Source organism: Schistocerca gregaria, chromosome 11 (genome assembly GCF_023897955.1).
Source record: "Schistocerca gregaria isolate iqSchGreg1 chromosome 11, iqSchGreg1.2, whole genome shotgun sequence".
Classification (NCBI taxonomy): Eukaryota; Metazoa; Arthropoda; class Insecta; order Orthoptera; family Acrididae; genus Schistocerca; species Schistocerca gregaria.
In genome coordinates, this window is record NC_064930.1 from 104846235 (window position 1) to 104861815 (window position 15581).

At 44.1% G+C, this 15581-nt stretch overlaps 1 protein-coding gene across 2 annotated transcripts in view; it reads right to left on the reverse strand.

Moving 5' to 3' along the window:
- LOC126295442 (uncharacterized) overlaps positions 1–15581 on the reverse strand; it is an 82503-nt gene that overhangs the window by 15459 nt on the left and 51463 nt on the right. For both annotated transcript variants that reach the window (XM_049987940.1, XM_049987941.1), the window contains one exon: positions 3396–3527. In XM_049987940.1, the coding sequence (XP_049843897.1) occupies positions 3396–3527 (132 nt within the window). The remainder of the gene's footprint in view (positions 1–3395; positions 3528–15581) is intronic.

Genomic DNA, 15581 nt, shown 5'->3' on the forward strand with positions numbered 1-15581 from the left:
ATTGATTTCTTTTGACATTTATGAAACTGTCGCTAAGGAATTTCTTGAATATGGTCGATGAGTCTCAGGAAAGTCCATGGCGATGAACTCAGGAGACTGAGGGAAGATATTGGATGAAAATGGCCTAGTAGATGGGACCAGGGTGTATACATGGACGACAACAACAACAACAACAACAACAACAACAACAACAACAACAAAATTCCCCATTGCTTCGTAGATTTCCCAGGTGAAAACACACTTTTGCCCAGGTGAAAATACACTACATTATGGGTAAATATATGCTATATCCTAGGTGAGAGTACATTATTTGCTTGTTAAGTGACTGTATACTTTTTGTTGGAGCTGTAAAAACACAAATGCTTTGAGTGGTAAAGGTTTTATACACCAGCGTCGAACTTCCTTGAATTTAGTAAACAAAACTCAGCAAAAACAATGCATTTTGGAAAGATCTTTGATGTGTGGCAATATGTACATGGCATATTTTTGTAGACTACTGGCCATTAAAATTGCTACACCAAGAAGAAATGCAGATGATAAACGGGTATTCATTGGACAAATATATTATACTAGAACTGACGTGACGCAATTTGGGTTCATAAATCCTGAGAAATCAGTACACAAAACAACCACCTCGGGCCGTAACAACGGCCTCGATACGCCTGGGCATTGAGTCAAACAGAACGCCTGGGTATTGAGTCAAACAGAGCTGCTTGGATGGTGTGTACAGGTACAGCTGCCCATGCAGCTTCAACACGATACCACAGTTCATCAAGAGTAGTGACTGGCATATTGTGATGAGCCAGTTGCTTGGACACCATTGACCAGATGTTTTCAATTGGTGAGAGATCTGGAGAATGTGCTGGCCAGGGCAGCAGTCGAACATTTTCTATATCCAGAAAGGCCCGTACAGGACCTGCAACATGCGGTCGTGTATTATCCTGTTGAAATGTAGGGTTTTGCAGGGATCGAATGTAACGTCCACTGCTGAAAGTGCCGCCAATGCGAACAAGAGGTGACCGAGATGTGTAACCAATGACACCCCATACCATCACGCCGGGTGATATGCCAATATGGCAATGACAAATACAAGCTTCCAATGTGTGTTCACCACGATGTCGCCAAACACAGATGCGACCATCACGATGCTGTAAACAGAACCTGTATTTGTCCGAAAAAAGAATGACGTTTTGCCATTCGTGCACCCAGGTTCGTCATTGAGTACACCATTGCAGGCTCCTGTCTGTGATGCAGCGTCAAGGGTAACCGCAGCCACACTCTCTGAGCTGATAGTCCAAGCTTTTGCAAACGTCATCGAACTGTTCGTGCAGATGGTTGTTGTCTTGCAAACGTCCCTATCTGTTGACTCAGGGATCGAGACGTGGCTGCACGATCCGTTAGATCCGTGCGGATAAGATGCGTGCCATAGCGACTGCTAGTGACACGAGGCCGTTGGGATCCAACACAACGTTCCGTATTACCCTCCTGAACCCACCGATTTCATATTCTACTAACAAAAATTGGAGCTTGACCAACCAGCAATGTCGCGATACGATAAACCGAAATCGCGATAGGCTACAATCCGACCTTTATCAAAGTCGGAAACGTGACGGTACGCATTTCTCCCCCCTACACGAGGCATCACAACAACGTTTCACCACGCAATGCCGGTCAACTGCTGTTTGTGTATGAGAAATCGGTTGGAAACTTTCCTCATGTCAGCACATTGTAGGTGTCACCATCGGCGCCAGTTTTGTGTGAACGCTCTGAATAGCTAATCATTTGCATATCACAGCATCTTCTTCCAGACAGTTAAATTTCGCATCTGTAGCACATCATCTTCGTGGTGTAGCCAGTAGTGTATTACAAAAGTATAAATACGATTTGCACCAAAAATGCCATGGTAGCTTCCGAAGCACTGGAATTGAGATTGTGATGTGCTTTTGTCCGCCAATCGTAACTCATGTCACGTGAACACCGGCCAATGACTGCAGATATTCAGAGCATAGGACACATGATGTAGTCAGCCAAGCAACATCAACTGAGTAGCGCCAACACACAGATAGGAAACGTTAATGGTTTAAATTACCATGCATAATGTTTAGCTACAAGAAAAGTTAAGATTTCACACATAATATGGTCGTCAAAAATTTCTTGCATTTTTCCAGGAGTGTGGTTGGGTAGGATCCTTAAATCACAGCAACTGAATATTTCTGACAAGCACAATTGTAAATTTCACTGCTGTGCACCGAATATTTTGTGGGTTACTTGGCTGAATACATGTTCTGTCTAGCACTTCAACATTTCCATAGAAAAGCCAATTATGTGTGCAATTGCTCAAGAATTCAGCTCGGCTTTTGTGAAGGATAATTATACTTTTTTCCATTGTTACTGCATAATTTGTTATCTAAGAAACAACTAAAATAAATGCGAAAAAGTAACCTTGAAACCTGATCTCTTTTAGTGTGTGTTAGCCTTTCAGATGTATCAAACACAATTATGCTGGTACATTTAAAATAATGGCATAAACGAGCAGTCTTGTAGGCCCAAAATATTTTTAAGTTACTGGTCCTCATACTGCTAAGTTTTGAGTGAGATTCAAAATGCATTGTGCTTTAAGAACTTTATTGCACTTTCTCTCACGTATCATAATTCATTTTGTATAAAAGGATATTTACTTTGAAAGTAAAGTTTCTCAAATTGCCACCAGCAATATTTTCGTGCGAGCTAATAGAAATATAACCAGCTGTGATGCCATGCTCATTGAAAGCATTTTATTGTTACAAAGTCCTAAAGCCTTTGACACATTTTGCTATCAGCAGATGCTTGTGTGTGCACTTTGTTTTGTTGTTGTAATTGGCACATTTTCTTTACATCTATATTTTGTTGTTTATTCTACTGTAGTGGACTAAACTAAAACTAAAAAAACTTCTAATGAGTCAAAATTACAAAAAAATTAACTGAAAACTAGAACAATGAAAAATTCACGGAATTCTAAAAAAATCCCAGAATTTAAAAAAAAATTCCTGTTTTTTCTGAATGAAAAAAATCCCAGATTTTTCAGTTGTAGCAGGGTGTATACATCCTGTCGGAGTACAAAGACTGGTTTCTGTATCATCATAATGCATCTACATACAAGTATCTCACTGTGAAGGAATCACTGGCAAGAAAAAACATGACAAGTGTTCCCACTCACACTACTCACCTGATTGGCTCTTTGTGACTTCTTCCTCTTCGTCGAACTGTTTTTTTAGGAGGAATCCCATGACTTTTGTCACCTGAGTGTATTGTTTGTTTCACCTTTTTCTCTCCACTTAGCTCCTTACATACCACATGCATCTTTATCCTGATACCACTTTACATGTGCACCACTCACGTTCTTGCTTCGCACCCACCTTGCAGTAGTCTGCTGCCGCCCGGCACGCATCCCGCAGCTTCTGGGGCGCAGGGTGCCACGGCTGCGGTCCCGTACTGCTCAGGAGGCCCATCGCTGTGCCTGCCGCACAGATCACGCCCACGCCCTTCTCCTGTGAAAGGGATGAAAACAGGTCACTTCGTTCACTCACTCACACATCGGGCGGAATGATAAGAGCTTTTGAGGATGTGGAAGAAATCGAAGTGTGGCAGCCACTGCAGCCTACTTCCCTAAAGCAACTGAAAACAAGTTATGACGGCACTAAACAACTCGTACAGAGGGCTGTCAAGGAAACTGTAAACAGGGTATCATGACCAAAAAAGCACTAAAAGAAACACACAATAATTCCACTGCTTCACAACTCACCATAAAAAATTTAAAAAATTAAATAAATAAGGAAAATAATACGAGGGTAGATCGAAAAGTAATGCACAATAATTTTACTATCAAAAAGCTTAATAGGTAACAAAACAAATTACACATGAATTTACATCTTTTACCTACTTCTCTACATAGACACCAATGTATTCAACACATTTCTGCCATTGTGGTACCAGTTTCAATATGCCCTGTTGGTAGAAGTCCATTTGTGAGGAGTACATCCCCCTGCAGACTGCTGATTTCAGTTCTGCATTTGTCACAGTGTTGGCTGACCAGAAATATCTTCATGGAACCAAACAGATGAAAATCCAATGGTGCAAGGTCTGGAATGTATGGTGCTAGAGACTGCAGCAGTCTCCCCCCCCCCCTCCCCCCTCCCCTCACAAACAGGAGCAGCAACATTGGGGCGAGCATTGTCACAAAGAAGTTTGACATTGTCAGCATTAATGTTGTGGTGTTGGTCACGAAGGGCATGATGCAATTCACAGTGGACCTGTGTTCAGCAGGTCCACTGGTAACATACCACGCATAAACCAAAACAATGACACAAGCATTTTCCTAGCAGACTGAGTAACTTGGATTTTTTTTCATACTGGGGAACCACCATGTTTCCACTCCATGGAAGTCTGCTCAGTTTCACGTGTGTTGTGGTATGCCCGCGACTCATCACCGGTGACAATTCCTTTGAAAAATTCATGCCCTTCTATGGCACAACACGTGAGTGATCCAAGGTTGTCATCATTTGCTGACCCTTGTGACCGTCTGTGAGGTTCTCAGGCACCCTGTGAGCACTAACTTTATGAAATTTCAAAGTGTCACGAACAGCACTGCACATGACACCATAGGAAATGTTGAATTGCTGTCATAAGGCTTGCAGTTGCACACGCTGTTTGTCCAAACTTACTGCCTCAATAGTAATGACATTTTCAGGTTTGCAGCTGTTACCAGCTGTCTGGAGCATGGGGAATCACTGAGGTTCACACGGCTCTCTTGGAAGAATACACACTGCCTAGAGACACTGCTACAGTCCATAAAGTTGTCCCCACACGTCTCTGTGAATTGAACTCAGTTTATGACCTTTGGCCCACAAATATTGAACTATGCTTCACTGCTCTTCACAAGTTGATGACAGTAACGTGTGTGCCATACCTGTTTCATAGTTTATGCCTTTCTTGCTAGAGCTGTACATGAAGTGTAAACTGCAAACTATATTGCCGTGAAATTTCAACGTTCCAGCTGCAATACCAGGGGAGAAAAACATTATTGTGCATTATTTTAAAATCCTTCCTCATACCCAATTCAGGCATCTCCACATAAGGCTGAGCCCCAGTCTCCTGGCTGTGCATTTGCCTGGTCTCTCCTGAGACCAAGTGTGCTGTTGACTATTGTCTTCGATCTGTACCACTTTGCAGGGGTTCATCTGCTTCCATTGTTCCATGACAGACCATCATTAACTGGTTTCCCAATGAAGAAAGTGCTTTAAGTGTAGCAGTTTTTTAATTTTCCTGATTGTTCCTGAGCATTCGTAGGCAGATTTTTTGACCAGATAAGGCTTATTTTGGCAAGCACACTGTAACAAATAACATGGGCAAGGCTGTCTGACGTGACAAAAGCTGCTATTTGAGGAAAGGAGAAAGATTGGAAGGAAGCTAGTAAATAATAATAATAACAATAATAATAATAATAACATAGTGTACTCTTTCAAATGTGAAATGCTGGAAAAAATGGACTGGTCTTTGGCTAAAAAGCTGCAAAATAACATTGTCAAAACAAAGTCTACCAGAGCATTCTACAGTGAAATCCTCAGATTTAGCAAGGACAGGACGCAAAACTTCAATAAGTTTTCAAATTCTATAATAATTTCACTCATTTTAACCTTTTTCATATTTTTAGTCTATTTTGGTTTATTTTGTACTAGACCACATTTGACAGAAATGATTATAGTTGGAACGAAAATATGATCACAAAATAAATAAATAAATAAAATAAAATAAAATAAAAGTGCACTGAGAATTAATAAAATAGCAGATGTGTCACAATCTTTCTAAGCCAAATACTGCACAGGAAGAGGTTGAGAAGTAAGGCAGTGTTCTAGGCACAACATACACCCTCAAGTGCAATAATAATAATAATAATAATAATAACAATAATAATTTCTCGGGTTCTTCCATGGACAATGCTGGCCATATGTTCCCATGTTGTGGTACTTTAATGAACTTTCATTACAGAAACAAACAGAAGAAAATAAATCTTTGCATTCTTGTGTCTTCTTTTTCAATGCAAGAGGGAAGTAGCCGTAAATATGTTATTAAAAGTTTCGCTGTCCATTTGGAGAAAGTTGATGAAACCATCAGGTTGCCGAGTGTAAGAGTCCTTCAACAGATTCTCATGTGCATATTTCTCTTTCATTTTAAACCATACTCTGGACCAGTGCTGTCTTTCTCCTCCTCCTCCCCCTCTTCTTCTTCTCCCACTAGTGTCAAAATACAGCGTACACGAACAGCATCTGCTTCAAAACTGCAGTTCAACTGACAAACCATGTTGTGGTACTTTAATGAACTTTCATTACAGAAACAAACAGAAGAAAATAAATCTTTGCATTCTTGTGTCTTCTTTTTCAATGCAAGAGGGAAGTAGCCGTAAATATGTTATTAAAAGTTTCGCTGTCCATTTGGAGAAAGTTGATGAAACCATCAGGTTGCCGAGTGTAAGAGTTCTTCAACAGATTCTCATGTGCATATTTCTCTTTCATTTTAAACCATACTCTGGACCAGTGCTGTCTTTCTCCTCCTCCTCCCCCTCTTCTTCTTCTCCCACTAGTGTCAAAATACAGCGTACACGAACAGCATCTGCTTCAAAACTGCAGTTCAACTGACAAACTTGCTGGATTGTGTACAAGCTTGTCCAACAGGTCTGTATATAGATAAGAGCAAATTTGATAAATCAGTTTAATCATGTGGGGGCCTCAGTGACAACAAACATACATGACCAAAGCAAAAGCAGAATTGCTGATCATTTGAAAACGTTCCTTTACAAAGGAATATGGCCCAGATTAATTCCCACACCAGTGGAAAGATGAATGAACTAGGCATTAGTGTCTGTGACATTGCGAAACAACTGCAACAAAGTCCCAGGGTCTGATGCAATCCCTATTAAATTCTATAACAAGTTTCCATCTCAGTTAGTCCCTCTTTCAATGATAATATATTCTAGATTCCTCGAGCAAAAAAACTGAGCCTAGTAGTTGAAAGAAAGTGCAGGTAACACCCATCTACAAGAAGTTTAGCAGAAGTAATCCACAAAACTACCACCCAATTTCCTTGACATCCACCCACTGTAGAACACCAGGATCTATCCTGAACGCAAAAGAAATGAGACATCTTGAAGATATCAATGCCCAACAATATGGATTCTGGAAACATTGTTCTTATGAAACCCAATGCACATTTCACCTATGTTTATAATCAGAAGTATGAATGTCTGGGGTACTGGGCGAGATTTGTGATGATTGCAGATTTCTTGGGAGTGAGGACACAGCATATGTTGGATGGAGAATCTTCAATAGACATAGTAGTACCTTCAGGAGTTCCCCAGAAGTATGTTGGGATCCTTTCTGTTAATTCTGTATCCAAATGATCTTCAGACAACATTAACTGAGACTTTTCACATGTGATGTGGTTATTTCTAATGTAGTACTGTCTGGAAAAGGCTGCTTAAATATAAAGTTGGATCTTGATAAGAATTCCAAGTGGTGCAACGACTGGGAGCTTGTTTCAACCCTCCAGCGGGCACACCTATGCGTAAAGTGCGCAAACCACAAATAACATTGTCTTGTGCCATTCCACTGTCGTTATGCATTTGCAACACCGTACCTAATCCTTCATTATTGCTCCTACTAACACAGTGATAAGTTGTACTCTCATACGTTCAAGTGACCAGCAGTAATATAAACAATGAGCTATGTGACAAAAAAATTATGATCTGTGCAAGAAAATGAAATAAGTTCCAAGCTAGCAGCACAATTCCACAAATAGGTAGCTGCCCCTATGAAATAATTAGCATTTGAATAAGCTGTTGTCTCGGATCTGCTGCAACACCACTGTTTAATGCTATGAGTGGGTCATTACTGTGGGGTAACTTTTGTGAGTGACAACAGGATGATATAACGGCAGTTTATTTGACTATTATTTAATTAAATAGTGTTTTAGCTCATATAATGTAAGTTTTCCCCCCATGAACCATGGACCTTGCCGTTGGTGGGGAGGCTTGATTGCCTCAATGATACAGATAGCCGTACTGTTGGTACAACCACAACAGAGGGGTATCTGTTGAGAGGCCAGACAAACATGTGGTTCCTGAAGAGGGGCAGCAGTCTTTTCAGTAGTTGCAGGGGCAACAGTCTGGATGACTGACTGATCTGGCCTTGTAACACTAACCAAAACGGCCTTGGTGGTACTGCGAACGGCTGAAAGCAAGGGGAAACTACAGCCGTAATTCTTCCCGAGGGCATGCAGCTCCGCTGTATGGTTAAATGATGATGGCGTCCTCTTGGGTAAAATATTCCGGAGGTAAAATAGTCCCCCATTCGGATCTCTGGGCGGGGACTACTCAAGAGAATGTCGTTATCAGGAGAAAGAAAACTGGCGTTCTACGTATCGGAGCGTGTAATGTCACATCCCTTAATCGGGCAAGCAGGTTAGAAAATTTAAAAAGGGAAATGAATAAGTTAAAGTTAGATATAGTGGGAATTAGTGAAATTTGGTAGCAAGAGGAACAGGACTTCTGGTCAGGTGGATACAAGGAAATAAATAAAAAATCAAATAGGGGTAATGCAGGAGTAGGTTTAACAATGAATAAAAAAATAGGAGTGCGGGTAAGCTACTACAAACACCATAGTGAACGCATTATTGTGGCCGAGATAGACACGAAGCCCATGCCTACTACAGTAGTACATCTACATCTACATCTATATGACTACTCTGCAATTCACATTTAAGTGCTTGGCAGAGGGTTCATCGAACCACAATCATACTATCTCTCTACTATTCCACTCCCGAACAGCGAGCGGGAAAAACGAACACCTAAACCTTTCTGTTCGAGCTCTGATTTCTCTTATTTTATTTTGATGATCATTCCTACCTATGTAGGTTGGGCTCAACAAAATATTTTCGCATTCGGAAGAGAAAGTTGGTGACTGAAATTTCGTAAGAAGGTCTCGCCGCGACGAAAAACGTCTATGCTGTAATGACTTCCATCCCAACTCGCTTACCACATCTGCCACACTCTCTCCCCTATAACGCGATAATACAAAACGAGCTGCCCTTTTTTGCACCCTTTCGATGTCCTCCGTCAATCCCACCTGGTAAGGATCCCACACCACGCAGCAATATTCTAACAGAGGACGAACGAGTGTAGTGTAAGCTGTCTCTTTAGTGGACTTGTTGCATCTGCTAAGTGTCCTGCCAATGAAACGCTACCTTTGGCTCGCCTTCCCGACAATATTATCTATGTGGTCCTTCCAACTGAAGTTGTTCGTAATTTTAACACCCAGGTACTTAGTTGAATTGACAGCCTTGAGAATTGTACTATTTATCGAGTAATCGAATTCCAACGGATTTCTTTTGGAACTCATGTGGATCATCTCACACTTTTCGTTATTTAGCGTCAACTGCCACCTGACACACCATACAGCAATCTTTTCTAAATCGCTTTGCAGCTGATACTGGTCTTCGGATGACCTTACTAGACGGTAAATTACAGCATCATCTGCGAACAGTCTAAGAGGACTGCTCAGATTGTCACCCAGGTCATTTATATAGATCAGGAACAGTAGAGGTCCCAGGACGCTTCCCTGGGGAACACCTGATATCACTTCAGTTTTACTCGATGATTTGCCGTCTATTACTACGAACTGCGACCTTCCTGACAGGAAATCATGAATCCAGTCGCACAACTGAGACGATACCCCATAGCTCCGCAGCTTGATTAGAAGTCGCTTGTGAGGAACGGTGTCAAAAGCTTTCCAGAAATCTAGAAATACGGAATCAACTTGAGATCCCCTGTCGATAGCGGCCATTACTTCGTGCAAATAAAGAGCTAGCTGCGTTGCACAAGAGCGATGTTTTCTGAAGCCATGCTGATTACGTGTCAATAGATCGTTCCCTTCGAGGTGGTTCATAATGTTTGAATACAGTATATGCTCCAAAACCCTACTGCAAACCGACGTCAATGATATAGGTCTGTAGTTAAATGGATTACTCCTACTACCCTTCTTAAACACTGGTGCGACCTGCGCAATTTTCCAATCTGTAGGTACAGATCTATCGGTGAGCAAGCGGTTGTATATGAGTGCTAAGTAGGGAGCTATAGTATCAGCGTAATCTGAAAGGAACCTAATCGGTATACAATCTGGACCTGAAGACTTGCCCGTATTAAGCGATTTGAGTTGCTTCGCAACCCCTAAGGTATCTACTTCTAAGAAACTCATGCTAGCAGATGTTCGTGTTTCATATTCTGGAATATTCCATTCGTCTTCCTTGGTGAAGGAATTTCGGAAAACTGCGTTCAATAACTCTGCAAGTTTATATGCCAACTAGCTCTGCAGATGACGAAGAAATTGAAGAAATGTATGATGAAATAAAAGAAATTATTCAGATAGTGAAGGGAGACGAAAATTTAATAGTCATGGGTGACTGGAATTCGAGTGTAGGAAAAGGGAGAGAAGGAAACATAGTAGGTGAATATGGATTGGGGCTAAGAAATGAAAGAGGAAGCCGTCTGGTAGAATTTTGCACAGAGCATAACTTAATCATAGCTAACACTTGGTTCAAGAATCATAAAAGAAGGTCGTATACATGGAAGAGTCCTGGAGATACTAAAAGGTATCAGATAGCTTATATAATGTTAAGACAGAGATATAGGAACCAGGTTTTAAATTGTAGGACATTTCCAGGGGAAGATGTGGACTCTGACCACAATTATTGGTTATGAACTGTAGATTAAAACTGAAGAAATTGCAAAAAGGTGTGAATTTAAGGAGATGGGACCTGGATAAACTAAAGATAAACTAAAAGAACCAGAGGTTGTACAGAGTTTCAGGGACAGGATAAGGGAACGATTCACAGGAATGGGGGAAAGAAATAAGGGTAGAAGAAGAATGGGTGGGGTCTGAGGGATGAAGTAGGGAAGGCAGAGGATCAAGTAGGTATAAAAAAAAAAAAAATAAAAATAAAAAAAAAAAAAAATGGTCTAGTAGAAATCCTTGGGTAGCAGAATAAATATAGAATTTAATTGATGAAAGGAGGAAATATAAAAATGCAGTAAATGAAGCAGGCAAAAAGGAATACAAACGTCTCAAAAATGAGATCGACAGGAAGTGCAAAATGGCTAAGCAGAGATGGCTGGACAAATGTAAGGATGTAGAGGCTTATCTCACTAGGGGTAAGATAGCTAGCTACTGCCTACAGGAAAATTAAAGAGACCTTTTCGAGAAAAGATAGCCACTTGTATGAATATCAAGAGCTCAGATGAAACCCAGTTCTAAGCAAAGAGGGAAAAGCAGAAAGGTGGAAGGAGTATACAGAGGGGTCTATACAAGGGCGATGTACTTGAGGACAATATTATGGAAATGGAAGTGGGTGTAGATGAAGATGAAATGGGAGATACGATGCTCCATGAAGAGTTTGACAGAGCACTGAAAGACCTGAGTCGAAACAAGGCCCCGGGAGTAGACAACATTCCATTAGAACTACTGACGGCCTTGGGAGAGCCATTCCTGACAAAACTCTACCTTCTGGTGAGCAAGATGTACGAGACAGGTGAAATACCCTCAGACATCAAGAAGAATATAATAATTCCAATCCCAAAGAATGCAGGTGTTGACAGATGTGAAAATTACCAAACTATCAGTTTAATAAGCCACAGCTGCAAAATAATAATGCAAATTATTTACAGACGAATGGAAAAACTGGTAGAAGCTGACCTTGGGGAAGATCAGTTTGGATTCTGTAGAAATGTTGGAACACGTGAGGCAATACTGACCTTCCGACTTATCTTAGAAGAAAGATTAAGGAAAGGCAAACCTATGTTTCTAGCATTTGTAGACTTAGAGAAAGCTTTTGACAATGTTGACTGGAATACTCTCTTTCAAATCCTAAAGGTGGCAGGGGTAAAATACAGGGAGCAAAAGGTTATTTACAATTTGTACAGAAACCAGATGGTAGTAATAAGAGTCAAGGGACATGAAAGGAAAGCAATGGTTGGGAAGGGAGTGAGACAGGGTTGTAGCCTATCCCCAATGTTATTCAATCTGTATGTTGAGCAAGTCTGAAGAAGAGAAATTTGAAAACATCGAGTATAGATTTAAGTGTCAGGAAGTCGTTTCTGAAACTATTTGTATGGAGTGTAGCCATGTATGGAAGTGACATATGGACAATAAATAGTTTGGACAAGAAGAGAATAGAAGCTTTCGAAATGTGGTGCTGCAGAAGAATGTTGAAGATTAGGTGGGTAGATCACATAACTAATGAGGAAGTATTGGTGGTGGTGGTGGTTGTTGGGATGTTTAAGGGGGACTTAACAGCTAAGGTCATCAGTCCCCCATTCCAAAAACAGGCGGAACAAAATTTACGGAGCAGGTAAAACCCCAAGGGGGGAGGAGATGCCCCTCCCCCCCAGTCACTGAAAGAACACCAATGTGGCAGCGAACACTAGAGACAAGAAGAGTACAGACGAACACCGGACAGAAAGAAACGGAAGAAAAGAAGAGGGCCGGAGACTGGTTGCTGACCATGAGAACAAAAAATAGAGACTCGAGGACAAGAGACGCAGAAAGGGAAAGGGGCAGGACCCCGCTAAATGGAACCATAAAAAGGACTACCACGGATAAAATTTAAAACATCGTCAGCCATGGAGGCATCGTCGCTAAAAACCAAAGGCAATGTGCCCGGTAGATTAAAGGACTGCCGGAGGGTGCGCAGTCGGGGATACTCCAACAAAATGTGGGCGACCGTCAAGCGGGACCCGCACTGACACAGGGGGGGAGCCTCCTGACACAAAAGATGTCCGTGCGTCAGGTAGGTATGGCCGATGCGGAGCCGACACAGGATGACAGAGTCCCTGCGAGAAGCCCGCAAGGAGGACCGCCACACATCGGTCGTCTCCTTAACAGCCCGCAGTTTATTCGGCGAAGTCAGGCTACACCACTCGTCATGCCACATCCCAAGCACCTTACGGCGCAACGCCAGCTGCAGATCACGAGCCAGGAAGCCAATCTCCGAAGTGGGGGCGTCGATCTTTCGCCAGCCTGTCGACACGTTCATTCCCTGGGATGCCAACGTGACCTGGTGTCCAAACAAAGACCACCAAACGACCAGAGCGGGTAATGGCAAAAACAGACTCCTGAATAAAGGATACCAGAGGAGAAGAGGTATAACAGCGGTCGATAGCCTGGAGGCTGCTCGGTGAGTCACTGCAGATGACGATGGACTTACCTGAGCAGGAACGCATATGCTCAAGAGCGCGCAATATGGCCACCAGCTCTGCAGTAAAAACACTGCAGCCAGCCAGCAAGGAGCGCTGTTCAACATGGGCAACATGAGCAAAAGTGTAGGCAGTACAACCATCCACCAGGGAACCATCAGTGTAGACAGGCTCACAGCCTGAAAATGAGGTGAGGAGCGCAAGAAAACAGCGACGGAGGGCCACATGCGGAACCGAGTCCTTCGGTTCCCGTGCCAAGTCCAGGCGGACGGACGGCCGGGGCAGACACCAGGGAGGCGTGGGTGCACGGACCCGGAAGGGCGGCAGAAGAGGGAACGACCCCAGTTCAGACAGCAGGTACTGGACGCGGACAGCAATGGAAAGCCCAGACCTAGGTCGCCGGTCGGGCAGAGGGAGAACCCTGGCAGGGAAAAGCAGGCGATGATTGGGATGGCCCGGTGAGCAATGCACGTGGACAGCATAGTCGTCGAGCAGTCGGTGGCGGCGAATCCGCAGCGGGGGAACCCCGGCCTCCACCAGCAGACTATCCACGGGGCTCGTACGGAAAGCACCAGTTGCAAGCTGAACCCCACAGTGGTGTATGGGGTCCAACAACGTCAACACTGAGGGCGATGCAGACCCATAGGCCAGGCTCCCATAATCAAGCCTGGACTGCACAAGGGCTCTGTACAATCGCAACAGCGTGCTGCGATCTGCACCCCAAGACGCATGGCTCAGGCAGCGGAGGGTGTTGAGGTGCTGCCAGCACTTTTGCTTCAGCTGAGTAATATGAGGAACCCACGTGAGCTGGGCATCAAAGACGAGTCCTAAGAAGCGGCTAGTGTCCACCACTTCAAGTAGGTGACCGTCGAGGTAAAGTTCCGGATTAGGGGGGACCGTCCGACGCCTACAGAAGTGCATAACTCGAGTCTTGGCTGCAGAGAACTGAAATCCATGAGTCAGAGCCCATGACGCCGCCTTGCAAACGGCTGCTTGCAGCCTACGTTCGGCGACTCCCGTGGTCGTTGAGCTAAATGAGTTGCAGAAGTCGTCGGTATACAAAGAAGGAGACACTGACGACCCCACGGCTGCAGCCAGACCATTAATGGCCACTAGAAATAAGGAAACGCTCAACACCGAGCCCTGTGGGACCCCATTTTCCTGTATATAAGATGAACTAGAGGCAGCACCGACTTGCACCCAGAAAGAGTGGTGCAATAAAAAGTTTTGAAGAAAAGCTGGGAGCTGACCACGAAGACCCCACTCATGCAATGTAGCAAGGATGTGATACCTCCATGTTGTGTCATATGCCTTCCGCAGATCAAAAAATACAGCAACGAGATGCTGACGGCGGGCAAAGGCCGTACGGATAGCAGATTCCAGCCGCACCAAATTGTCTGCAGCAGACCGGCCCTGACGGAAGGCACCCTGGGATGGAGCGAGGAGACCGTGGGACTCAAGGACCCAACACAAACGCCGCCCCACCATACATTCGAGCAATTTGCACAAAACGTTGGTGAGGGTAATGGGATGATAGCTGTCCACCGCCAGAGGGTCCGCAACGGGCTTCAAGATGGGGACAATAACACCCTCTCGCCATTGCGACGGGAGCACGCCCTCGCTCCAAATGCGGTTAAAGATGGTGAGGTTGTGTCTATGGCAGTCCCTGGAGAGATGCTTCAGCATCTGCGCGTGGATGCAGTCTGGTCCTGGTGCCGTATCAGGGCAATCGGCGAGGGCAGCGAGGAATTCCCTCTCACTGAAAGGAGCATTGTATTTTTCAGAACGACGTGTGTGGAATGATAACGGCGTCCGCTCGGTGCGCTCCTTTAGAGAGCGAAAGGTGGGAGGGTAAGTTGCAGTCGCAGAGCTCGTAGCAAAGTGCGCGGCAAGGTGGTCAGCAATGGCGGCAGCGTCAGTGCAGACAGCGCCGTCCAGGGAGATTCCAGGGTATCCATAAATCCGCCGGATGCGGGACCACACGAGCGACTGGGAGACACGGGAGCCCAAGGATGAAACGTACCTCTCCCAGCACTCCTGCTTACGCCGTGCAATAACGGGCCAAGGCACAGAGCTTCTTAAAGGCGATGAGGGTCTCCAGAGACGGGTGCCGCTTATGACGCTGGAGAGCCCGCCTACGGTCGCGAATAGCCTCAGCAATCTCTGGCGACCACCAGGGGACAGCCTTCCTCCGAGGGAGTCCAGAAGAGCAGGAGATGGCAGCCTCAGCCGCAGAAGTCATTGACGTGGTCAAGACACAGACCACCTCGTCAATGTCACCCTGTGGGGGAGAAGCAATGGTGGC